This window comes from Paralichthys olivaceus, chromosome 13 (genome assembly GCF_024713975.1).
Source record: "Paralichthys olivaceus isolate ysfri-2021 chromosome 13, ASM2471397v2, whole genome shotgun sequence".
In the NCBI taxonomy this organism is placed as follows: Eukaryota; Metazoa; Chordata; class Actinopteri; order Pleuronectiformes; family Paralichthyidae; genus Paralichthys; species Paralichthys olivaceus.
Window position 1 is genome coordinate 10,131,397 of NC_091105.1, and position 26,203 is coordinate 10,157,599.

At 44.4% G+C, this 26,203-nt stretch overlaps 1 protein-coding gene across 3 annotated transcripts in view; it reads left to right on the top strand.

The window, feature by feature from the left end:
- Window positions 1-1,129: 1,129 nt before the first annotated feature.
- Window positions 1,130-26,203, top strand: part of LOC109632997 (ephrin-A4) — a 30,919-nt gene continuing 5,845 nt past the window's right edge. Inside the window, exons 1-4 of one of the 3 annotated variants that reach the window (XM_069537648.1) lie at window positions 1,400-1,666; window positions 19,967-20,265; window positions 23,893-23,961; window positions 24,285-24,609. In XM_069537648.1, the coding sequence (XP_069393749.1) occupies window positions 1,548-1,666; window positions 19,967-20,265; window positions 23,893-23,961; window positions 24,285-24,466 (669 nt within the window). In that variant the 5' untranslated portion in view covers window positions 1,400-1,547 and the 3' untranslated portion in view covers window positions 24,467-24,609. Of the gene's footprint in view, window positions 1,667-19,966; window positions 20,266-23,892; window positions 23,962-24,284; window positions 24,610-26,203 lie in introns of those variants that run through there. The other 2 variants (XM_020092576.2, XM_020092577.2) reach the window with 2 other exon arrangements.

Below are 26,203 nucleotides of genomic sequence, written 5' to 3' on the forward strand. Positions count from 1 at the left end.
CTGAAGCTGTACTGCTCTAATCATGTGACATCACACATGCCATATCAATTGCGATCTATTTAAACTGCAAAGATCCTCATCCCTCCCTTTGTTTGTGTACATAAGGTGAGCCCCCACACAAATTAAACAACGTACTACACAACAACTTAAAGCTAGTACAACAGTATTAGTACAACAGCAAAATGAGGAGAGGTGAAGTGGGACTCTGACTTTTCTAAGGAGGGGTCCTCCAAATGTGAACAGAGGGGCACAGGAACTTTCTCAAATGTTCCATATGTTGAACTACAGAGGCTTAGACATGTCAGGTAATAACTTAAACAGAATTTTTGAGTGAGTATAACATTAAATATTACAAACATAAGTGCAAAACCCAACAAAGAAGAAAATAACACAAGGGCAAATAAGAAAAACAACAAAACTCAACAATTTACAAAACAAGACCACATTAGCTTCTAAAGGGCACCTGGTATTGACTCATCGCTGATTGGATGGCCTCACTGTCCATGTGTTGTCTTATTTGCTGTTGTATTTTTTGATTTGCACTTGCAGGACTCTGTTATAATATCATCAGCATATTACTACTGTATTGGTTTGTTTAAAAACACAATTTTACATTGTAAGATTTCTCGGAGCTACACAGTAAGTTTAAGGTTAAGGGGCAGGAGGAACGTTCAGGAGGTGTTGAAGTGGGAATGTTTGGTGTTGTCCTGTCACTGGGTGTGTGTGTGTGTGTGTGGCAGGACTCTGCAAGCTGTGTGTTGGAGCCTGTTGCATGGAATCAGTTTCCAGCCCTCAGCTCCAGGACAGTGATCTGAAAGGGGCAGAGGGTCTTCCTGATCTGTCCTGAATAACTGGATCAGTGACAGACTTGTCTCCTCACACCAGTCGGCGCACCTCCCAAACATTTGACCGTGCACTACAATAACACACACACACACACACACACACACACACACACACACACACACACACACACACACACACACACACACACACACACACACACACACACACGTACACATCACCACACCCATGTCAAGGGATTGGTCCAAAGTTCCCCTGGCACCGCCCTCAGCTCGGAGGACCCTCCCTCCTGGCGCTGTGCAGTCTGTCGCTGCCAGTTTGATTTACATCGTGACCCACCGCCGCACCGCTCAGCTGCTGCTCACCTTTACACCCACCTTCAAACTCCTCTTACCCTGAGAGACTTTACACTGGGACCTCAGCGTCATGCAGAATAATGGATAAACTCTGGAGAACCTCTCACAGTGGAGGTGCACTCCTTCAGCTCTGCAGCCTCTGACTGTTTAAACCTTTAAAAAGCGACTTTACTCACTTGTATTCATGATGCGAGGCTGCTGCAGCAGATGACTGAAGTTTTGAGCCGGTTCCTGAGTTGGTGAAGCCGCTGGTAGGAAGTTGGTCACCGGGTGCCTCCTCCTCCTCCGCCTCGGTTTTTCTCCTCACCTGAGGCGCGCACCACTTCCAGCCAGGCCCCGGCGCACAGCCTCTCTCCGCGGGCCTCCCCTCCCTCAGCGGCGGTCAGGATGGCCTCCGTGACACCGGGAGCTCTCGCCACCTGGAAAGCCACGATCTTACTCTTCAACATCATCTCAGCCGCCGTGGCCAAACGACATGTCGTGTACTGGAACTCCACAAACACCAGGTGAGGAACCCCCCCTCCTCAAAAGAGCAGTTTACTGAGCTCCTGCTCGCTTCAGGCCCAAATCAAGGATTAGTAGTAACATGGTGAAAAGTGGTTCAGTGTCACGACTTGGCATCAAACAAACGTGGCTGGTCTGAACTTGAATTCCTAATGACTCAGGCTCTGGTTCCTGCGAAGAATCTGAGCTATGCAGCAGATCATGTCCTTGTGTGCAGGAGCAGGTTTGATTACTTAAAGCCTGTCCTGAGCCAAAAGTTATCACACAAGTGTTTCCTCTGGATAAAGAAGCTTGATCTCTGGGGACCTCCTGCAGGTGATCATCTGTCTCATAATAACTACACCCTAACCCTGGCTTTCACCTGCCCACTGCCTTGTGGTGTTTAGTGATTATGCTACTTAAAGAAAAGCAGAAGTAAGGGCTTCTTCTTAAGTGTACTGAACGGTGCCCCAGATAACATTCTGAGGACACAGGTGTATTTTAAAGTGTGCGTGTAGTGTGTGTGTGTAGTGTGTTTATTGGGACCATTAGCAGGCCAGAGCCAGGCTCACCTGCTGATCCAGGTGTTCCAGTCTGGCTAATTGAGGGGTTGAGGTGGGAGGCCTGCAGGGCGAGTCGGGCCTGCTGCCCAGAATAACACGTCCCCTGATCGCCTCTCTCTTGACCTGCACATTTACAAACTCCCTCCACAAGGCCTGGTTTCCCCAACACTCCTTCACATGAGTGACCTTTTTACTTAATAGCCACCAAGACCACTTTGTCAGTCACAGCTTTGTCTTTTTTTACATTTCTGGATGCTCAAAATGTGACAGAAGTATGAGCCCAGGATTTATAATTTCCCAAAGGGCATTTTTGTCGGATCTGCAGGACTTTCCTGTACTAGAGTCAGCTGAGGTTATATCTAGTGTGTCCAGCTGGGTAAAACCCAGTCTTGTAATTGGGATCCTACAGAAATGCGGTGTGGCGAGGATTAGGAAGCATCTTCTTGTTCCCCAGAGATTCAGGGATGAATGGTCGCACAGCCTGTGGCAGGGCCACACAGTCGAGTGCAACACCACACAATCACAATGCCATCAGCATCACGGCGGAGGGTAACCCACTGTGGCAGAGAATCACTCTCATCAGCAACACCACCCAATCACAAAGCTATCAGTGGAGCCGTGATGTTGCAACCGCTCCAGAATCCCCTGGGTTTACCACCAGGACTCACTTTCTCCTCCTCTCCTCTCCTTTCTCATTCATTACCTCCCTTGTTACATCCCACTCACCTTTTCATTTTTTTTTTTTGGTTGGGGGGTTCTGCACTCTTCCCTCACCCGTTTATCTCTCAGACTCCCTCCTGCCCAGTGATGGATATTGGCGGTGTGATTAGTTGAGCTTCATTCATTTAACCATACCATATTTTCTATTAGCTGCCTGCCAGCCAGCCAGGTTGTCCTGAGGCCTGTAAAGGAAGCCTGGCAAGAGTGAAGGAGCACAGGGACAGCAGAGAGAGCTTTGCCTCTGTTGGCATGAGGCTGCAGGGCATGGTCCAGGGCTGGAGTCCATGCTCTAGGTGCAGAAGGCACATTATATGGAAAAATAACCACATTTGGCTTTTTGGTTATTTTGGTTATACACAACATTGTAGTAAAAATGAAACCATTATTATTCACTATATAACTCACTTCTTAAGGCTGCTTTAATCATTAGTTCTATCCAAACAATAGATTGATGACTCCCTCAGCTTCAGGACAGTTTTATCGTCTTTTAGTGCATTGTTTTGATTTAACAGCCAACACAACTGTTCCAACTTTACATCAACTTTGTTTATATTGCAAAATTGCTCTGACTAACTAGGGCTGGGTGATTATAGCCAAAAATGTTATCAGAAAAATTTCAATATTAGTCGATATCGATACTCAGTTCTGTTTAAAGACTCATGGGCAGAGAATGACAAAATATTTTACAAATCTAACATAAAACCGTTATACAGCCACTCCATGCTTAAACAATGCATGAGCAATATATGGATAAATATATTGAACTTGAAAATTATATTGTGATAATTATTGACATCATTTTACAGCCCAGCTCTTTGACTGACTGCTACCTGGCCAGCATCAAGCTGCAAATATTAAAACTGAATAAGTTTTAGATATTTATTGTTTTCTTTTTTACCAGCTTAAGAACAAGATATTTTCTTCAGGCATTTATGGATTAAACTAAATAGGTACAATATAATAAGTCAATCAACACTAAGATGATAATGTCAGTGCTGTGTTCCTTAAAAATCTATTAATTTCAGTATGTTTAAAGAAATCACATCTTCTATTTAATGCAACATGTTGACAGGATGTTGTTATTCTGGCCTTTGTGCACCTTCTAATTGGTTCAACCCATTTTGTAAATGCTGGCAATAAAGCTTTCAACACCTAGAAGCTAAAGAAGTGTGCAGAACAGTTTAATTATTCCTGCCATCAGGTGAAGAGAAGCTACACAAAGGCCCGAGCTCATATATATACAGTATATATCGAACACAACTGTAGCTGGTGAGCAAACAGGCTCTTATTTAATACGGGTGACAGGAGACATTCTCTGGCCGTCACCTTTCCTTCGACATCTAGATTTATGGTTTTAATGAAGCACGGGCAGTGAAGTGGAGACTGAAGGGTCTCGTTGCTCTGGTCTTTGATGGCTAATATGGCTGTAACAAAGGCCCAGTGAAACACTTGGCACACATTCAGCACCCTCCAGATTGAAAAATGGAGCTCTGAAATGGATGTGATAGACCTGACTGCAGGGTCAGCGTCGAGCGTCGTGGAATCAGATGCCCTGGCCTCTCTCATTGTGGGGCTCAAGTGGTTCGATTGCCCTCTTTTACAATTTTATGGACGGAGTTTATGATCGCTTTCGATTTTACAACCGCGTCCCTCCCTCTCTCTGAGCAATAGATCCTTATTAGATGAGAAATTCTTTTTTACTTCCTCGAGCAGTTAAAGGTTAGTAAAATATCATAACCTCAGCTTACCTCAGCTTGGTTTACTGGTGTATTCAGCCCCCTCGTGTGTGCTTTAAAACCTATTGGAGCGAATAGGTCGAGCAGCCGACTCGCTGATTCAACAGTGTCTGCGTCCTGTGCCATGTGTTAGGAAGTTTACTCAGAGAAACTTTGCCTTTAGATTTAACAAGAATACATATCACTCATACCTGAAGCTTCTCCATTTGTCTGTCCTCTGATTCACCCTTGTTCTTGGCTCCTCTACACCTCTACCTTTTGTTTTTATCCGTCATGGCGTCAAGAGCTGAGCTTGTTATAACAGTTTCCCTGGATCACTGCTCAAACTTGTCTCCAAATCTTTGCGTTCTCCTCTCCCAATTCCAGTCTTTCTTTTCTAGGGCTGTGGATTTGTAGGGTCTTAATTAGAAATAACAATATTTTACCATACATGCACAATAGGAATATTACAACCAATGTTTCTTAACATGTATCCCCTATTGCTTGTACTTGAACTCACCATGCAAGTCTGGACAAGGACCTTAAAGCATTTTTAGACATCAGACCCCCTCCTCTACCTCTCTCTCTCTCTCTCTCTCTCTCTCTCTCTCTCTCTCTCTCTCTCTCTCTCTTCTTCCACTCTGTCTTTATCTCGCTCTCCTGCTCTGACAGAGACTGAGGTCGAGCTCAGGAGCCAGTGGAGCATGTTTAAACGGTGCGTGCAGCAGATGAATATTTGTATTGGTTTTCTATATCTTTATTGAAAGCAGCCCTCATAAGTCTTCCGTGTAATCTCCGCTCTGTTTATGCATCATTTCCCTGTGTGCGCTCACCGATGAGCCCGTTTAAATACCAGAGTAAATCACCTTCTGCATACCATACCTTCACACACGCAGACACATGCACGCACACATCTGGCGCGTGGGCTTGTGCAAGCAGACACCCCCAGTATACAGTAAAGTGAAATCAGACACTGCTCGTAATTGTGTCTTGTCAGGGGGGATGAGTGCACATTAAGACTGATTTCTGTTTAAGTTTTTATTTTTTTTTAAATATAAATTCTGCACCCGCAGGTCTGACTGTGTCTATTCCTGCTCTGTCGCGTGTGTGCATGCAAATGAACGTATTTCTCGCAGTGGCTGCTATCTCTTCTCTCTGTGTCTGTTTCTATACTAATCTCCGTCTTCCCCTGGTAAATGATTAACATGGAGAACCTGGCTGAACTATAATCAACAAACCCACAGTGAGGTAATTACCACTTTATTCCCTGTCCTGCTAACAAAGCAGCCCCCCCCCCCCCCACACTCTCTATCTCTCTGCTTCTCTCTCTTCTCATCTGTCATCAGGCTGTATCAGTGTCCCTCTCTCGCTCCTCTTCTGTCTTTCTGTGTCAATGCTTATTGTCTCTGCTGTGGTCTTGGTTAGATGCAGAGATGTGTTTGTGAGTGTGTTTGCGCACCTTATCGCTCTTTGTAAATGTGCTTTCTCTGTTTGTCGCTGGTATTGAGTGTATTATCTGGAGGTAAACTGAGGATGAGTTAAGTTTGTGTACACTTCAGCTTCTTCATCTCTGTCGGAAAACAATGCCGGGCAGTGATTTTAGTGATTTGTATGCCTGTGAATTGACATTCGGTGGCATTGTTGTCTGCTGAAGTTTGCTTCAGTGGAACAATGGCTGTTTCAGAGGTGTGTGTATGATTGTGTGAGTGTGCCTTAGGTTTACGGTTTGCATAAAAGTCTTTTTTTCCGTGAGAAAAGATGGCGTGATAAATTTCATTTCTGGAAAAACAAAACCTAAAAAGTACTAGGTTACCCGGCTCTTTAATACAAATACTTTATCTATTTTTTCTGCTTCCTTCTCTCTACTTGCAGAAAGTAATGCAAGTCCTCAATTCCAGCCAGTGGTGTGCGGCTGTGGGAACATTTACCAACTGCTGTGCCGTCCTTTCGACTAAATAGGTCATTGTTTTGTTTCCACTTGCTAGTTGAATTTAGGTGTGACTAAAGTGTTGGAGGGAACAGGCATGTTATTGCCTTTGGATACTTGGTTTTTTGAAGGTGTGGCGTGCAGATAGAGTATTGTGCAACTGTTCCTTTGCTCTAAAGTGTCACATGACCTCATTTTAAGAATAGGTTCCAGAGAAAATACACAGAAATAGATTAATTGACAATGCTTCCTGCTTTTTTTAATGTATAAAGGTGTTTATTGAAATATTAAAACAACATAGAAAAGCTTTGCAATCAAAATGAAAGCTGAGATGTATTCACACACACACAGGAAGACATAAGCGCTCTGTCTAAAAAATGAGGTTTGGGCAGAGGCCTGGACGTCTGTATTAAAATGGATCAGATAGTCACAGTGCAGCTTGGAGCCGTCGCAGTAGACATGGTGTACAAGCATGAAAGGACGGCTGCTCTCTCCTCCTGGTCAGGATATTTAGTAAATCGATACCAATTTAACACCCAGATATTATCACCGGCTTCTCGCATTATCGCCAGGCTGCATATGGGCCCATCTCTTTCCCAATTTCTCACCCCACGCTGCGCTGTCTCTCTGTGTACACACATACATCAATATTAGGCTGCATTAAGCTGTAATAAGTTGCATTGTATGAATGTCTCCAAGTGAGGTGGAACAGCTGTGGAATGAAATGAGGTTCGACATCGTCTGCAGCTCGTCTGGCACGGCACAGGCATGGCTTTGGCACAAAATGGCGGCCGTACGTGTGGGAAGAGGTTATGGTGGTTAAGGGCCGTTGGTGAGCGCCGGCTGGGAACGCTTTCATTCATCCATCCATTCATGCGTCCGTCCATGGCACAACAATGAGCTGGCATTGTTATAGGTGTCAGGCCAACTGTGTATTTCTTTGACACACAAAACAGCAATTAAACTGTGTGTGCGTGAGAACATATGAACTCAAAATGTGGGAAACGCTGTCAACTCGAGCTTGACCAAAACAACATCGTTTGCTTGTTGTTTATCCAACATGTGCATTTTAGCCACAGACAGACAGTCTCACGTACATAAAGAGCTCACACAATGCTCTTCCACTCAACTCAGAAATCCTGCCAAGAGGTGACCAGGGAATTTCCTGTGACAGAAATTGAATTAGTATTGACCCAGGCAGAGCAAAAGGACGAATAGCAGGAACCTGGATTATTGTACCGTACAAGGTCCTCGCTGCCAGGAGGACACTGAGACGTGTTTGCCATCATACCTCAAAGTCCTCAAAGGTGCTTAAGGGCAGTCACCTCAAAGTTCTTTTCTTGAATTGCCTCTGTCTTCGCACTAAAGATGTTCAGTGTAAAACAGTTTCTGCAGTTTTATTTCCTGATGTGATATATAAGAACTTAAGCAGAATTTTGTGCAATGATTGTTTTCCTCTGACATAATGACGCTTGTTGTCGTCACCTGTCGAGAGGGCAGTCTTAGGAATGCTGTGTGTGTTCATCCAGTTGTTGGTACTCGATTATTGTGTTGGTATTCAAGAAAACCCTGTAGCCATGAATCTTTAAACATGTAGAAAGCATCAGACCCTATTGTGTATCTTGTGTGCAGTAGATGTACCCAGTTAGATCAGTAGGATGAGAGCCACAAAAACATAAATGTCCGTGTTTATTAAGTGTTTAATTTCCCCTTCTTTTACCTTCAAGTGAAGCAGTTAGTCTCTGGATCAAAGTTAAGACTCAGTAGGCTCCACTGTTCTTTTTAGGTAATTGTTCATGTCAGAAAGCGTCTCGTATAAAACTATAGAGATGTGATTTTAAGTGACATTTCTTAAAACCTGAAGAAATATTATAAATGTGCATGACGTACCTTCATAATCCTGCCATGAAAAGACATAATGGAGGATACGCAGGTACTCAAGCTTTTAAATTAAATCACTCAAATCCACTCACTGAAGGAAATGGAGCAATTCTTACAAAGTGGAGTTAAGGGAATATGCTGCATATTTACTAATGCTTGACATTTGTAAGTCACTCTTTTATTTACTAACGTCTAAATGTGACTCCTGTTATCTCCATTTTAAATGGATCTATATTTTCCATGCCACGTACAAGCTGCAGTAGGGGTGTGGGCATCTGTGTGTTTAGAGGGTGTCTACTTAAGTGTACTTTTTTTTTTGTATAAAAGATTCTGCTTATCAGTATGACCTTCTCATAGCTGTGACAAACAGAGCTTCTACTTCTCAGCTTCCTGTTCCTTAAAACACCTTTTATCCCGTACTTTATCCAGAGGAGATGGATCATATGACAAATGTTTCACCATGTAGATCGTTTGAATCTGCTGTATGATTCCTGGAGATTTTTCCATTGTGGAACAGAAAAACTAATATTATTTTGGCAATTGCCTCCCAGATGTATGGCAGCACATCCCCCAATGATGTGAAACACACACTTCTCAGCTTTTTTAGCGCTGGCACACACATACCAAACACCACATATGAATACACACACTCCGTGCCTGCTTCTTTCTCTAGTCGGCCCCCAGGGATGGTAAAAACATTAGACCTGCAGTGGAGGGACTGAGGGATGTAGAATGCATTGACGAGGGGATGGTAGGGAAAAAGTCAACAGATTTCTACTCCCAAAACAGCTCGGGAAGGCCCCTGGGGATGGAGGGATGAGGTGAGAGGGAGAGAGGGATAGAGGGAAGAAAGGATGTCAGCAGGTATTACTATCACTGTCACAAGCAGGTGTGAGGAGTAGACCCTTCCCTTCGCCCCTCCCTTTGCGCACACACACACACACACACACACACAAACTGTAATGCATGATCTTACACAGGTGTGGTACACACACATACTACTAATAGTAGCATTGCCCTGGCTGCATACATTACACACACAGCACTCCAGGAAGAAGGAATGACCCCATCATTTAAAGCTGGCACTGCTTTCTTTCAAAACATGAATGGAATGTGGTATCAGACACTTATTTAAACATGCCAGTGCTCAGATTTTTCTTCAAAAAGGAAAACTTCTTTCTTTCTTCTCAGACTTAGTTTCAGCCTGAAGTTGTGCAGCTACAATGACTGGTATCTGTAAGTGTATAGTGACTGCAGGAGCAGGGCGTACACTCACTAGGGGCCCTACTGGGATACTTTTTGACATGACCCCAAAAGTAAATGATAAATTGTCTGTATTTCTACAGTCTTATCAACACTCTTAGTCATGCATACATACAAATATGAAGCTTTTTTTTAATATTGTACACCATCCATACAATGTTGGCAGGAGCAATAAGGGACTCAGTATCATGCCCAAGGACACTTCAGAATGCACTGGAGAAGCTAGGGATCGAACCAGCAACCCTCTGATCAGTGGACAATCCTCTCTACTTCTTGGGACAGACCATAGTGGGTATACTTTATACCCCTGGCTGATTATTACTGACTGAAGTAAAGCCCAATCCATGTTTTCTTTCTCTGTTCTTTAAAACAAATTTGTTGGACAATTTGTTTTCACACTATGTTTTTATAGACATTGGCTCCCTTGGCACAATAAGTGACGATTTGCATTTATGCATGGGACGGAAAAGAATCTCAGCTATTTTACAGCGATTTATTTAAAATGACTGAGAGTCTAGTTGAATTCAGCCATTTTAGTGATTGTCCACCTTTTGTCACAGAATGATGTTGTTAATGTTTTTACAGTATCACTTTTATCATCTAATGTTGCATTGACAGGATGCTGCCATGTTTAACTGCAGAGTAGGGAAAACTTTCTTCTTTGTCAATCAGTTTAAATCATCCATCAACTCTCAACCTTTATGGTTATTGACATTTCGTGAGTCATTTTGAAACCAATGTCGCTCAGTCACTGTCCAAACGCACTTTTTGTTATATTCATCAGAAATGATCAGATGGTTGTAATTCACCGTCTGGGAGCATCAGGAGTAGTGGTTGTATTTTGTGCTGAATGGGAAAAGGTGAAATAGCCTTGTCCCAAATCTCCATAGCTCTGGCCTTGTAGCAGGAGAACTCATGAATCTCATTGCTCTCCCATTCAGGTGGAAATGGAGTTCTTCTACACGGCGCTCTCCAAACATTGGCGCAGATGCTCCCTGTTTATGATTGTGGAATTAATCTGTGCTTTTCTAAAATACGCCCAGTAACAAAAGCATCATCATTGAAGTCAGAAAATCCCTTACTCATTAAATTTTTACTCTGGTTCCTTTCAGAGAAAAGACTTATTCTGAGCAGTGTTGTCCCTCTTCAAAGTTAGATACTGAATAGCTAAACAAGTGGAGGCATTTTTTGTTGTATTTGCAGCTTTACTTCATAGCTGATTAACACTGGATGTTTGTGTTACTATGAAAAGAAAAAAACACACACACATGCTATACCTCCTGTGTGTTAATCTTGTAATTTTTAGGTCATTACTTAAAGGAGAGACCAGTCATCTTTAATCCCAAATTAATCAGTTAATCCCTGCAGTCCAGTGTGCGGCTGTTGTTAGTGGGATGTGAGACCAGAGTCGGCACCTCTCCTCCTGACCCTCGCCACTTCCTTCCCCTCCGCTCCTAAATCCTCCCCCCTCCTTCCCTCTTATTGTGTCTAAACCCTTTATCAGTGTTGTGGAACCTAACTGGCATTTCTAAGAAATTCAGGGGGCATCCGGCCATGAGGTGGACCGTGCCATTTATTCATATCAAACAAAATGTCCAAAGCATGAATTTTATTTCACAGGGTTGACTGAAAGTACTGTAAAGAATACAAAAAAAAACACATGTTCAGCAGCCTTGAAGTCAAATGATATTTAGTTTAGATATTTCAAACATTTTCTTGCAGGATTTTGTTGATTGGTATTAAACCCTGATGTAACCACCCCTGGTGTGAATGTGTTCGTGTGTGAGGGTTGGCGGGGGGGCGACTGTGCGTGACTAGAACAGGACAAAGCTGGCTGCCTTGAGGGTGAATAGGGGGGACCTTCCATACCCCTGATGCACAGTGCGATATGAATCTCAACCGTTGTGACGGAGAAAGATGGAGAGGGAAGCAAGGATCGCCTGCGAGGGAGAGGCGAAGGGGCCAGTTTAGACTCCTGGGATTCCAAAGCAGTGACCGTGAAAGTGCTTAGATAAACAGAGAGAAAGATGGCAGGGGGTGGGAGGGAGGGAAGGTGAAGTGGGTGAAATGGTGTTAGAAGAGGCAATGGAGGGAGGACGAGGAGGAGCTGCCACGCTGACAGGGGAAGGAAATGAGAGCCGCTGAAGATGGGGTGAAAGAAAGCAGATGGGGATGAAACCAAGTATAGAAGTTTTTTAAATAAGTTCACCGGGAGTCAGATGGACTGAAAAGAACCAGCCTTACCTCTATTTACTCCTTAACTCTCTTTCCTCTCCAGTCTCTTCCCCTCTACATTCTCCTTTCCTCTTCCTTCCCACTGTTTAAATAATTCAGGGCTGTTGGCTGTATTAGAGCTGGTTTCCTTGACATGTCTTAACAGTGTGTGTGTGCATGTGTGCGCATGTGTGTGAGAGACTCAATGATGGACTGAAGGACAGCTCCACTCCTCCCAACTGGCCCTATACTCCACTAATAACCACCAGATAAACACACACATAGGGAAAGTGTGAGGAAATGCACACCTGGGATGTATAGTGTGTGTGCTGCCCATCCAGCACTGACCTTCACATCATGGAGAGAGAGAGAGAGAGAGAGAGAGAGAGAGAGACAGAAACAGAACAGAGAAAGAGAAGGTGTCTACAGCATCTGAATTGTGACCCACTTAGTAAATAATGGATTCTCAAAGCCAAGTCTGATTTATTGTTATTTGTCCTTTTCTCTACAGTCAAGAGTAACTGTGTGTGTGCTGTTTTGAGGGGTGTTTCTCTCGTGTCCTCCGTAACCCACAGATACAGAACTATACTTCACTGACGGTCCTGAGACACAGAGAAGTTAAGTGAATATAATAGATTAAGGAGTGGAGTCGTAAGCAGGAATAACATTTTTCATCAGCATTTGTGAAAAATTTTACTTAGATGCATTATTATATAAAATTGTTTATGGTGTGATGTAAAAGACGACACCAACAGTACTCATCCCATGAATGCACTTAACCAATTTGTCATTGACACACTATTGCGGCTGACATCTCTGAAGTGGTCATTTTTACCCATAACACACATATTAACATAAGATTATTTTTTTTGTGATTTGAAGATGAAAGTAAAGCTTTAAGGTAATGACAACATATAGACGAGCTACGCTAAAAGAGAAGATGTATTATATTAATGAACCTGGTTTAATTAATCTGGTTAACTGTTTGTGTTTAAAATGTAAGTAAATTGTGAAAATGTTTCCCAGAGCTCGAGGCGAAGTCTTCAAACTGCTTGGTTGATCAGATATTTTAGATGTTTATGAGTGTTAGACAGTAAAAAAATGGAAATAAGAATATTTGGAATTTTTGTTTGAAAGTTTATCAGAGTTGTTGCAGGTAATGTTTTTGTCTTTTTTCAGCTTCTTACTACTTTTTACTATTTGTTTTTGTAAATTTCCTTGTCTCCGCTATTTTTTAAACTTTTTTTTTTTTTAATAATTTTTTTCATGACCTAACACCACCTGGCTCATTGGCCTGCACCCAAACAGCCCTCATTAAGTGTTATTCACTTCAAAGTTAACATTAATCTGTGTTCACTCTCTATTTAGCTACGCTTATTACTCTGGCACCGTCTGCAAAGATGGAGGCTCCAAGCAGCAAAGTTAGTCCATAAACATGAGACGAATGATGTTGACACAGTAAATAAGCTCGACTGCCACTTTGTTGCAATACACTTTGATAGATTTCATCAGTAGTTTGAATCATTGCTTTTCGTGTCCACCCATCACAGCTGTCTTCCTCCCCGCTCCGTCCGTCCTGTCAGCATCGAAGCGAGTGAGGTACTGCAGCTATATTCAGGTTTATGCATCCGAGCCTGGCACCTGTACAAATCAGCCCTGTATTTACACTGCAGCTCCATTTAGACTGCAGAAACATGGAGAGCACTCATTACTCTGAGGTTTTAGGCTGTCCGACGGAGGGACGCGAGAAAAAAAAAAAAGACGACTGTAGTAAAGGATGGATGGGTGGGGTGTTGGCTTGGCACCAATCCCAGCACCGGATTGGTTGTTGTCCTGGCAACGGCACGTCTGACCTTATTTACCCCCTCGCACACCCCTTCAGCGTACGCACACCGCGTTCTCGCCCATGCTCATTTCTTTTGCCGCACACTTTCCCAGTCACTCTTCTCAGCGTGAGAGCAGAAACTCTTCTTATACTTCTTGTGCCCTTTCTCCTCCCGTGCTCCGCTTACAAGCACGGCCACCTCCACGCTGAGCAGGTGAGGGAGTCAAATCGGGGCAACACTTACAGTCGCCGCATAGCGAGGCAACATGCAGTTTTTTCGGTCAAATGGCGAAAATACAAATAAGCCATAAAAGTCAAGACTGCACTCTCGTCCATTTCTGTTTTGGACAGTGATTTTGTAGCTACTGGAAAGCTTATTTTAGGATCAGACCAGACCACACATGGAGAGCTGCTGTGATGCATGACAGGGCTCTGCCACAGAAGGGGATGATGGTTTCCACAGACCTGCAGCCATATCAAAACGGCTCCGATAGATTCGTTTCCATACTGACGGGTCCTGTTCATCAGAATCATGCAATTTCCCCCAGCTCTGACGGCCTTAGCTATACATCCTGTTGTGCTGCTGAGTCCCACAGAACGGAAACACACACACACACTCACGCACACTCTCTAACGGAGGTCCTAAGCTATAACAGGCAGAAAATAGGGTCTGTCTTTACCTGAGGTTCAGATTCCTTTAGGGCCTGAAGCAGCAGGTGTGTGTTTCTCTGTGCGTTATCTTTATTTAAATTGATGGGGAGTGTGGGTCCGTGAGGCGGCCTGCTGATTCACACACTTTGAATCAAGGGTCGAGTGGTCTGTACGCCCTGTGCCTTCTGGTCATTTAATGGAGCCTGCAGGGCAAGAGGGGTGCAACCAATCACTCAGTTACACACACACATACACCCACAGCTATAGTGGCCGATGCTTATCCACAGAATTCATGCTGTGTGATGCATTGCAGTGTTTATGCGTGCGTGCACTTGTGCATCTTCTGTCCGTATGTGGGCAGAAACATTTGATTTGTCCAATAGTGAAAGGTTTTTTCTCAAGGAAATTGTGTAGCAGGGACTGTAAGCCACTCAGGCCCTGATGAATATTAATAAAATGTGCTTGCTCAGAACTTATATAAACCAAAAAAAGTAGGAGGGAAGTTCACATAACATCCAGGTTTGGTGATTAGGAGGCATTGAAAAGAAGGATATGGTCTGATTTAGGGTAGAGGTTCACTTCCTGCTGACCTTGAAAGTCGACACACACACATGCACACACACACAGACACACCGAGCAGGAAAGAGCAGATAGGAGCAACAGCTTGCCCCCTCTAAGTCGCTCTCTCCTCCCTGAGAAGGAGCCGTTGATCACCGTCCCGGCCACAGTTTGATTACACAAAGAGACGGTATATCTGCAGAGTTTTGAGGGTGTGGGGTTGGAAGGGGGGGGGGTGGCGGCTAAGGGATTTCTCGGCCAGCTGGGCATGTGAGGTGGCGGGGGGGCCCCAGATGGTCAGAGGTGGGGGGTGAAGTCCTTGTTTGTGCGCGCAGAGGGGAGTAAGCACCAGGTTAGACACAACACTGGTGTTTGGGCTCCGGACACAGCGTGGCTCTGTGTGGGCGTGGAGTGGGGCACAGGGAATGTAGGGGAGATGGGTGTGGGGGCGGGGGGGCTTGTTTCCCTGATCCTGCTCTGTTTTTACATCCAGAAAGATCATAGAGGAACTGGTGAACTGAGGTTTGAGCCATGCAAGGTCTTGCGGTAATGAGTACCTGAAGTCCATTTCCTTTGTTGTATGATTCATTTTCCTGTTTTCCTCTAACCTGTGGAGCAGAGGGGGGGTCACTGCAGAGCTCGAGGAAACAATGCCTGGTCTCGCTTTAGTTTTCTGCCTTGTTCCTTCTTTTCTCCTGTTCCGTCTTCAGGGTCTTTTTGTTAGAAACTCCTCTCATACTTTCTCATAAGATATTCTTCACTGCTGCTGCCCATTAAAAAGTCTGGTTTTATTCACCTGCTCAGATCAGTTTTCCGTTCTGTCTAAACAGGGTTTGAAAGATCTTTCTAAAAAAAAAAACTGGAGGTGTGCAACGGTTTCTTTGTATTTGTCTGAAGTCTTTTATATAGTTATTTGTAAAATACTCTCTTTAACAATTTGTTTGAAAGGATCACTCGTATTACACATTTCCATGAAACTTGGTGGAAGGATGGGACATGGGCGCAGAAAGAACCCATTTAACCCTTTTAATATTTTGTTTTAAATTTGTTTAACAATTTCTTACAAAATAAATCATGCACTTAATGAAAAATAACTGGCTTGTTAAGGCGCCTGGTGTGTGTGTGTGTAGTGTGGTGCCGTTTCATTAAATTTAAAAGGTCTGTGGGGCCTTGCCGGAGGTAAGTGCTCTACTGATTGTCATTCTCATCAAATTTAGGAAAAGTAAATATCACCTCTGTACCAATGTGCATTTTTTTTCAATGTAATAAAGTTGTTTTGACTTTACCTCACTGAGTGAATGCATTGATTTCAGAAATGCTTTTGAAATAACTGATTTCTGAGGTGAGTCGATTAAACAAACACCACAGTGACACCCAGAATATGCAGGTTTGTCTTTATGTTAAACTTGACACTTTGATTAACTTTTATTCAATGAGATTAACGACTTACTGTAAATGTTCATATCTGTCATTGTGCTGAAAAACTGAAATAGACCAAAAAAATTCACACAATCATCGTCCGCTAGAGCCCCAGACATCCTCCCATGTCACCATGCAGTGTTACTACAGCCAATAGAGACTGAAGCTGTGTCATGCTATGCCCGGTAAGGCAGAGCCACCACAGCATGCTGTGCCCAGTCACCATGGTGACCAGAGTTAGCGGTCACCATGCTGTGATCGACCACGGACAAGCTGAGACTCCACCGAGCCTTTTCGGCCTCCTGTCATTGCTACGAGGAAGTAGAAGCCTTTTAATGTGGGCTGGTTAGCATACCATCACAGGCATGAAAGTGTTTATTAGAAACTACTGTGCCCTCAATGTACATGTTCCGAATATATTTGTGATGCACAGCACATTGTAAGCATGTTGTTAGCATTTTCATTGTAGTAGAATATTTTAACTCCAGTGTTTATGTGCGTTAAGGGCCCCAGCGTGTTCAGTATGCGTAGTACGCAGCTGCCGTGCGTGATGGAGAATCTGTTCTGTATTCCCGAGGCCGTGTTGTAGGATTGTTACTTCTTTAATTATTCTCTCATATTAAAGGATCAAAGGTCTCTGCCACAGTCAAGCCCCTGAATTTCATTATAACTGTGCACACACACTTAAATAGTCTTCTGTATGCATGTACATTTACATGGACACACGTGGGGAGGGTATCGGCTGTGTTCAATTTTTAGAATTTTCAATGTGATTTCCTGTGATTATAACGGGGTAAACGCTGGCCTTCTCAAGTTTCCCACTGAAGAACCCAGCGTGTTAGTTTTGATTCGGCTCCTCAGTGAGATTTTTCTTTATCAACCAAGAGCTTGCACCAGAACTCAGAAGGGCGTCACTGATCACCCTCTGGCAGGAGGGATAGAGCATGTTTTATTCTCCTCAAGTACTTTCATGTCTGGTGTGTGTGAACATCATGTGTTTGTGTGTATTCATACCCACACATGCTTAAATGCACGAGTGTGCTGGTGTGTGTTGCTCTGTGTCGTTGCCCTCTCCCTCGCTTTTGCGGCACTGGACCAAACCAGTCCTCTCTTCTGTGTCCAGAGGATTCTCCCACTGATGGCTGGCTGCACCAGCACTGTGTTCTTTGACACTCACAGCTCCTCGGTGCTCCCACGATGCCCCTGTGCTGTCACCACTCTGCTGCACGGTGGCTGGCAGGAAGGGGAGTGTAATTAGGGCGTATACCCAAGCCTATACCAGGGCCAGAGAGAGGAAAAGGGAGGAAGAAGGGGAAGAGGAGAGGAGGAGGGGGGGCTGACAGTTTGACATCAGTGGGGCACGGCGTCTCTGTAATTGCTGGCGTGCATATGGCGCGGGCCGATGTTGGAGGCTTGTGGGAGAAAGAGGGGTTGGAGGAGTCAGAAATAGGAGGAAGAGCACGGACGGGATATAGCCTCAGAAGGAATAGATGGGGGGGATGAGTTTGTGTCACTGAAAGTGGGGAGAGAAGAGGGAGGAGAGGGAAGGAGTGAGGGGGAATGCAGATTGGGTGGGTTAGGTGGTGGAAACACGACCTTAGCAGTGAAGAAGAAGCTGGAGGTGAATGACATGTGTTGCAGGGGTGCAGCATGTTGACGCAGCACGCGCCTGTTATTTCATGCATGTACGTACACACCCACCCACACACTGGTGCAGTTAATCAAACATTTCCATTTTTGTATTCATGCCTGTGTGTGTGTTTGTGTTGGTGATGCTTACACTGGCTCATGTGCTGTTGTGTTCTCTTAACCAACAATTTTGTGTCTTTGTTTGGCTGTAATTAGTGCCCACAGGTAATAGAGGTATCATACGTGGCCACACACACATTCGCTGGGGGGGATATTGATCACAGGAGTGTGTGTGAGCATGCATGTGTGTCCAGAGCAAGGGACCCTGATCGATTGTGTCCTGTCCGGTTGATAGATCACCAATTCTGCACGCTAGCTATTGAGCAGGGAAGCAGCTTTGGGGATACCTGCCTCCAGAGTCTCACCTACAACCACATGAGGCACTGTTTTTATCTCGTTCTAAAGAAATACACAATGTCACAGATTCAAAGTTGACATGGATTTCAGCTTTTTCATTCTTTATTTTTTTGTCGCACGATCCAGCTCCCCTCCTCTCAGACTGTCTCCTGTCATTCCTCCCCTCATTGCTCCATCCATCTTTGAAACCCTCCGCTGGAGCATCTCACGGCTCCCGTCACGTCTATCTCTTTCATTTTGGTTTTCATCTCTTCTGTCTCCTCCTTTTTCACTCAATTCCTCCACTCATTGATCCTTTTGGTTTCGTCTCTGTCCGCCTACTTAACTCTAGACTGTTTTGCCAACCGCCACCACTGCCACTGCCGCCTCCTCCCCATTCCACGCTCTTTTTTCCTCCCATGTTCCCCTCCACTGGTTCCCAGCACTCTCTTCCTCTCTCCTCCGCTCTGTCACCCCTCCATAAAGACTCCCACTGACAGACCAGCACCTTCTGCCCAAGCCACATTCTGCCCCTCATTCTTCTCTCCTGTGCTCCAATGCGAAGAAGAGACCAATTAAAGTCGGTTTCCTCTCCTCTTGCACGCCGTTGTTGCCCTCTCTGTGTCTCTCACTCAGACTCTCTGGGGTCGCTAATTAAAGCACTTCACTTTACTTTTTATACTTTCTTCCACCTGTTCATGCAGCATCTCTCCTCCTCTGACTTCTTTATTCTACCTTTCTTCTTTAACCTGTTTAAACAACTCTCTCTTTTCATCAGTCTTTCTCTGGGCCTCGTCTCAGTTCGCACCATCACTCACATTTTTTCCGTCCACTTCTCACAAATTTCTCTCATTCCTTGTCCCCCGTTTTGTCTCGTCATGCTGCTGTAATCAATTTACTATCTACGTACTTCTCTGTCTTTGTCCTACATGTGCCTCTCTGAGTCTTTCTCTCATGCTTCCTTTCTCCATATTAGTTTGTACATGGGTAACTCTTTATACTGTAGCTGACAGGAAGTCTAAAGGAGCATACATTATGCAGCCCTTCTGTTCTAATGATGCGGTCTTGTCCAGAGTTGTTGTTATGCCTAAAGCCAGTCAACCTTGACTGAAGTCGTGGTTGTGCATGCACACGCACGTCCGCTTTAGTCCGTACATGCCTGTGTGTGGAAATGTGTAGAGGGAGAGAGAAAAGCAGAGCGAGTCGGGTTTATTTTACACTGAATTCCCCTCAGCGGTTTTGATTAGCATACAAGGATTTCTATCTCTCTCTAAACACCGTTCCCTTGCTGGTCTGAAAATGAAATGAACATGTATCATTGTGCATCAAATCCCAAAACATCCTTTAACACTCGCACTCTGCTTTATGACCCTGTGTAATTGTTATATGTAATATTGATGAACTATCAATCTGCTGGAACCAGCCACATTCCTCCAGGCGCAAAGGAATTACTTTCTCTGTCTGTCTATGCTTAATCACCAACTCTTCTTCCCTCTCTGTCACGTATCAATTGATGTAATCACCATGTGAAATATTAATGCTGTTGTCATTCTGCCTTCCAGGTTAACGACAGGAGGTCTGTCCATCCAGGTGAATCTGAACGACTACCTGGACATCTACTGCCCCCACTTTCCCAACAAGGAAACCCTGGGCCCCAGGCAGCCGGAGACGCTGGCCCTCTACCTGGTTAGAGAGGCATCGTTTCAGGGCTGCGTGGAGACCAAAGGGGCAATCAAGAGATGGGAGTGTAACACCCCCTACGCTCCATTTGGACCAGTGCGCTTCTCTGAGAAGATCCAAAGGTTCACACCCTTCTCACTGGGGTTTGAGTTTCTCCCAGGGCACCACTACTACTACAGCTGTAAGTAAAGAATACATACATATATACATAATATATCTTGTAGTTTTTGATATTCAGACTAAACTCAAAACATATAACTTAACTTTGCCTGCAGTTTCTGCTCGGCTTTGCAGGTTGACAGTCTCGCCACGTGTCCCGTGCGTCTCAGTCGGAGAGTCTCTCTGGCAGCTCCTCTGCTGCCCTTTAAACCTGAGGGTCAATCACCTCATTGCTCTCACCTGCGCTCAAAGATCCTCTGGTACAGATGGAGGTGCTCTCCCAGCCACTGCATCAATGACATCAATGACTTTAATGACTTCAATATTTAAAATCCTAATCAGTTAATCAAAAAATGGCTTTAGTACAGTCCACATTCAAGACCTGTGTGATTCAAGCGTGGCTGTAAATGTGTGTTTTTGTGATAAATGTATTTTTTAGTGAAACAATGATCATTCGCTCCAGGCTCCATATTCTGAGAGCCGAGTAAAACGGCCCGAAAAGAGAGAAGATGTGTAAATATTTGATGTTTCACTTCATCAGTCTGTGCAAAGACACCGGTGTTAAAGCCTGTGACCAGGCTGCCCCAGTCTTTCAAGGGACGAAGCATCTTTAGCCAGTGTTGAGTTCTGGCAAACAGCAACATATGGCTGTAATATTTTTCCATAAATTCACACTGAATTACATCTTAAACCTTTCAGGCTCATACACAGTTTTAGTGATGCTCTCCTATTTCTCCAGTACAGCCCCTGTGTTCCTCACTCATTTACTTCAACCCAGTGGAGGGAGAAAAGGGAGGGAGAGAGACAGAAGATGGCTTAGCGGCTGTAAAAATCAGTTTACATTCTCTTTTTTCCACTTTTTACAACTCCTGGTGTCCAACCAAGAGCGGGAGGACATGAAACAAGGCAGAGAATGAAAGAGTCAAGTGAATGCGCACTATGGAAGGGTGACAACAAAGAGACAGAGGGGCCGCAAAGTGCAGGAGGAAGAAATGGAGATCAATATGTGACGACAGTGAAGGGGGAAGGAAAAAAAGGCAGGCAGAGAAGCAGACAGAGGTAGAGAAGCGTGGAGGAGTGACAGAGGGAGAGAAAGAGCAAAAGATGGACACAGTCTGACAGTACAGGAAGGGGAGGGGGGAGAGAGGGATGAGAGAGGCCAGATGAGTGGAATCCACACTGGAGGAAGAAAAGGGAGAGCAACAAAAGCGACGGAGAACGGAGGGATGGATGAGACTAAAGGAGAGAAAGAATCTTTACATAAATTACTGTTGCGGTTTGAAGGACAATGGAGCATTGTGAGGGCATGAGAGAGTGGTTCCACACACACGCTAACACACACACATGTATATATGTACACACACACACACACACTGGGCTATTGTGGTTGCTCAGGCCAGTTCACAGAGAAGCAACAATGGGTGCCCCCCCCCCCCTTGGTTGGGCCGCATCAGGCTCAGAGCGATTGTGTGTTTTGTCCACATCAAAGATAAGGCGTAAAGTTGGTCCAAATGTCTGGCTCTGGGGTCTGTGTGCTGAATGGGCCTGCAGCACTGGAGACAGTATAATGGCATTAGCCTGGGAGAACAGTACAATAGTATTAGAAACACTAATGGCATTAGTTGGCTCAGTCTGAGCTGGGCTCAGCTCCTCTCACTGGCTCCCACAAACTATGACACTGACGAGCCTCAGGGTCTGTGGGTCTCTGACCCACTGCCCAGGCTGCTGACCAACGCCCACTGGATCTACATGTCTGGATCGCCACAAACAGGAAGCACCTTAACATCCTCTGACAGCCAGCTGCTCACAACACTGAACCAAAGAGTTCAAAGCACCAACCTTTTAGTTTGAACATTTTAAAATGCTGCAAATAACTAGTCCAATGTTTTCCAAAAACACAGTCAAAGTAGATATACAGGTAAACACAAGAAAAACTAGTTTCCAGGAGAAACTAAAACCCAATCAAGACACCAGTATTTTGTCCAAGCTAATGAATCACACTTGTGTATTGTTAAGGGCCCAAGGAAGTGCAGCGTTTAATTAGGTGTGATTTACATTATACCACTACAGATTCTCCAGTTTTGGGAGTCGAGCTTCACCAAACTCTGATTAAATAGGTGAACAGCTCTTCGTGCAGCAGCGGTGTCTTCAGGGTTCTGTGGACTGAGTCCTGCAGCATGTCTTTACTTTCAGCTGTTCAATTACTGCAGGTCACTTTTACAGTTTCTGAGAGTAAACTGTTGAATCAATCCCTGTTTGAAAGTCTGAATTCTGAGTTTATAAATCCACTAGTGCCCCTCAAAATGCCACAGTGGAACAAAAAGCATGAACACCTCTTTCTGCCACTGACTTCAGTGACGATACACCTGTCAGTGATGACAGGAAATGACAGTGATTAATAAGCTGAGTGTTTGAAATCTTAATTATCTGCTCAATGTACCATAAACTACTAATCGTTGATTATACTGGGAGTTTCTGCATACAGTAGTTTTTCATTCATTTGCAGTGTTAGTTTCCTCAATACAATATACTAGACTTCTTAAAGTAATGAAAGTGTTTCTATGTCTGTCCATCCGTCTGTCTGTGCCATTCTTGTGAACCTGATATTTCAACAATGCCCAGAGGGAATTCCTTCAAACTTGGTACAAAGGTTCATTTTGACCCCAGGATAAACTCAATGTGATGGTGTCCTCACAAAACCCTTTTTCTTTACCTTGTGAACGTGTTATCTTAAGAACACCAGGAGAGAATACTTTCTAATTTTGCACAAATATACACTTATATTCACAGATGAACTAATTAGATCTGGATGTTCAAAAGTCATAGGTTAAGATCATGGTGGACTCACAAAATATGTCTCTTGAACATGCTATCTTAAGTCTGCCTTTTGGCCAAAGGTAAAGGTCATGGTGACCTTTTACATGTATGTAGACTGAAACTGCACTGGTTGACGGAGGCATACAACCCCAGGGCAGTAATCCTTGTTCCTCTTATTTTTCCGTGCATGTGTGTGTGTTGAGCTCTTCTGTAAACTGTTAATATTGACTAATGACGTAGTCCCACTGTTAGTTCGTGTCGAAGCGTATCTCTTGAATTTATAGCTAGAAAGTGAGACAGACTGTTTGGCATCATATGCTCGGCTTGTGCAGTGGGTCCCTGTTGAGTTAGCAGCTGTTTGTGAATTATTCAAATATAAAGTCATTTAACTGCACTTTCCAGACAGATTTGTTTTGTAAAAGCAATGCTGAACCGACAGGTAATATAGTTGATGGTTGCCCATTTTCCCATGTGAGCCATGATCAGAACTGATATCGGAGCTGTTGCCTACTTTTATGGCTGCACTCTCAATTGTGTGTTTTATTGTTTTTATTTAGTTGCCTAGATAAGGGTGATGTGTGGTTAGTCTCAGTGACACAGCGAGATGGTGTAATTCTTTATCTTGATATCATGAGGTATTGATGTGGTGAAAACAGGAAAACATCCTCACTGCTCTGCTCATGATAAGAATTCCTCACAAGTAGCAGAAGAGACTCTTTAGAGATTTGATGGAAGCATTTCATCCAGCAAAAATCTTTTATTTAACACTTTTGAGTATATGTTATTGGTTTTAAGCTGCTTATCTACACCTTTCTCTTTTTGTTCTTTCCAGCTCTACCCACAGATGAAGGCCCTCTTCTGCCATGTATGAAGTTGCGTGTCACTGTGTGTTGTGAGCCCAGTGAGTACACTCCTCTTTTCATCTGGTCCTCCTTTCATGCTTCTCCTCTGTGCACCAAGAAACTCTTCTCTCAGCAGCTCACATCTCTGCTATCAGGACAGTCCAGCATCATGCATGAACCGCTACTTATCACGTTACCCTTCTCTGAGTCCTTTTTATAAACAACACTCATCTCTCCATTTTGGCTTTTAAAACTATCAGATTTAATTTTTTGAAAACATTACTTCTCTTTTAAAGTGCAACTCTCTTCTCCTCCCTTCGCCGCCTCTATACCTCCTTTTTCTCTCTTTTTTTTTGCCTCCTTGTCCCCCACGTTCTCCCAGTCTCCATCTCTCTGTCCCAGCGTGAAATTCCCAGAGTTGATCTAATCCAGAGGCCGCCTGGAGTAACGTTAGTCTTCCAGTCCAGTGAGCTGCCTGTTCCGGTTGGGAATGTTGCCCAGTCACTGTGGGAATCCCTGTACAGTTGTTGGTGTGTGCATGTGCGTGCGTGCGTGTGTGTGTGAGCATTTCTATGACAAGTTTTGTGTCTGTGGACCTCCTGCATGAGTCTATGGTTCTTTGCGTGTGTCCTCTGGCAGTTTAATTTGTTCAAGTTTGTGTGTGTGTGATTTCCGAGACGTCTGTCCCAGTTCCCGTCCCAGTGCTATCTGCAGGGTGCTTGTTGTGCTGGCCTAACCTGATCTAACACACTTTGGTTGTGTGTCCCTTCGTGTGCGTACCACAAGTAATCACTACATTCCCACACGCCTTCAATAGCAAATTCCTCCCAATCCCACCACCTTGATTAAATTTGAGTCAGTTTGGCATCAAGGAAAAGAAAATATTAAAAACCTGGAATAAAAAAAAGTCAGATCCGTCTCCAGTGGATTTGTAAATGCCATCACAGTTGTAGTGCGAGACGAGGAGTAATTTGCTCCGTTATTACCAGAGTGAAGGCTGATTACTTTTTTTTATGTTAATTATCCTGCTGTCATTAATTAGAAATACCACAGATAGTGTGTGAAAATGCTAATGTAGTCTTGACCTTCTGACAGTATTCCCACATCAGCGTATCTGAGCCGGAATTAATCAAAATATTTGATATCACCTGGATTATGTATGCTGACACACACACACACACACACACACACACACACACACACACACACACTTGACTTTAAAGTTAAGATCCTTTCACATTAAAAAAAGATTTCTACCTACAAAGACACTCAGACTTCTGTTTCCTTTTTCTCTCTCCCTCTCATCCTGTCCCTTTACCAAAACTAATCCCAACTAAATTTGGGGTTCTCCCTTTCCTCGTCCTCCCCCGTCTGTCTGTCTGTCTCCCCCCTCCCCTCTCACCCTCCCTCTCCCCCCTCCACCGCTCCATCCTCCCGTTCTTTCTCTCCACTCTTGTCATTCCTGAAGTGGCACTAATCCTCCCCTTCTCTCTGTCTCCTCAGCTCTAACCTCCCTTCCTCATTTTTTATGATCTTTCGCTACTGGAGCAAAACTAATCTAGGCACCATCCATGGCGAGTCTCATACACTTCCTCGCCACCCAGCCCACCCCCCACCCCATTTGACTCCGCCCCACCCCCCTCACCTTCCCCCATATCTGTTTTACAGCTATTCACCGACTCTCCCGTGCCGCCCCTGTTCCTACGCTCCATCTCTGTCGCGTACACACTGCGCGACGAGTGCGTTGGGACGAGAATACGCGCGGCTGGAGAGGGGAGAGCGACTGAGATGGATGAGAGAGGTGATGAAGGAGAGTTGGAGGGTCTCTCTCTCTCTCCCTCTCTCTCTCTCGACTGTCCATTAGTGGCAGTTTCCCCACAGCTGTTGTTGTGTTGTTCCCTGTGGTAACACCTCACATACTCCCTGGTTCCTTCCTGCTCAGGTTCCCTTTTATCTGACAGGCAGCATGGCAGCAGGACGCACCGTGCCTGTATGTTCAGTGTGTCAGTGCGTGTGTGTGTGTGAGAGAGAGAGAGAGAGAGAGAGAGGGGGGCAGTGGCTCTCGTCCTTCAGCTATATCTTGTCTCTTATCCAAACTTCAAAATGTGCACCTCCCTCCCTTCTTATACCCAAACTAAAAAGTAGTTCCACTTGGGGATGCCCTGTTGTGGGTGTTTAAATTAATTACCACCGAGTGCACTACTAACACACCCACACACACACACACACACACACACACACACACACACACACACACACACACACACACAGACCTGCTTCACACTGGTCTGAAGGACAGAG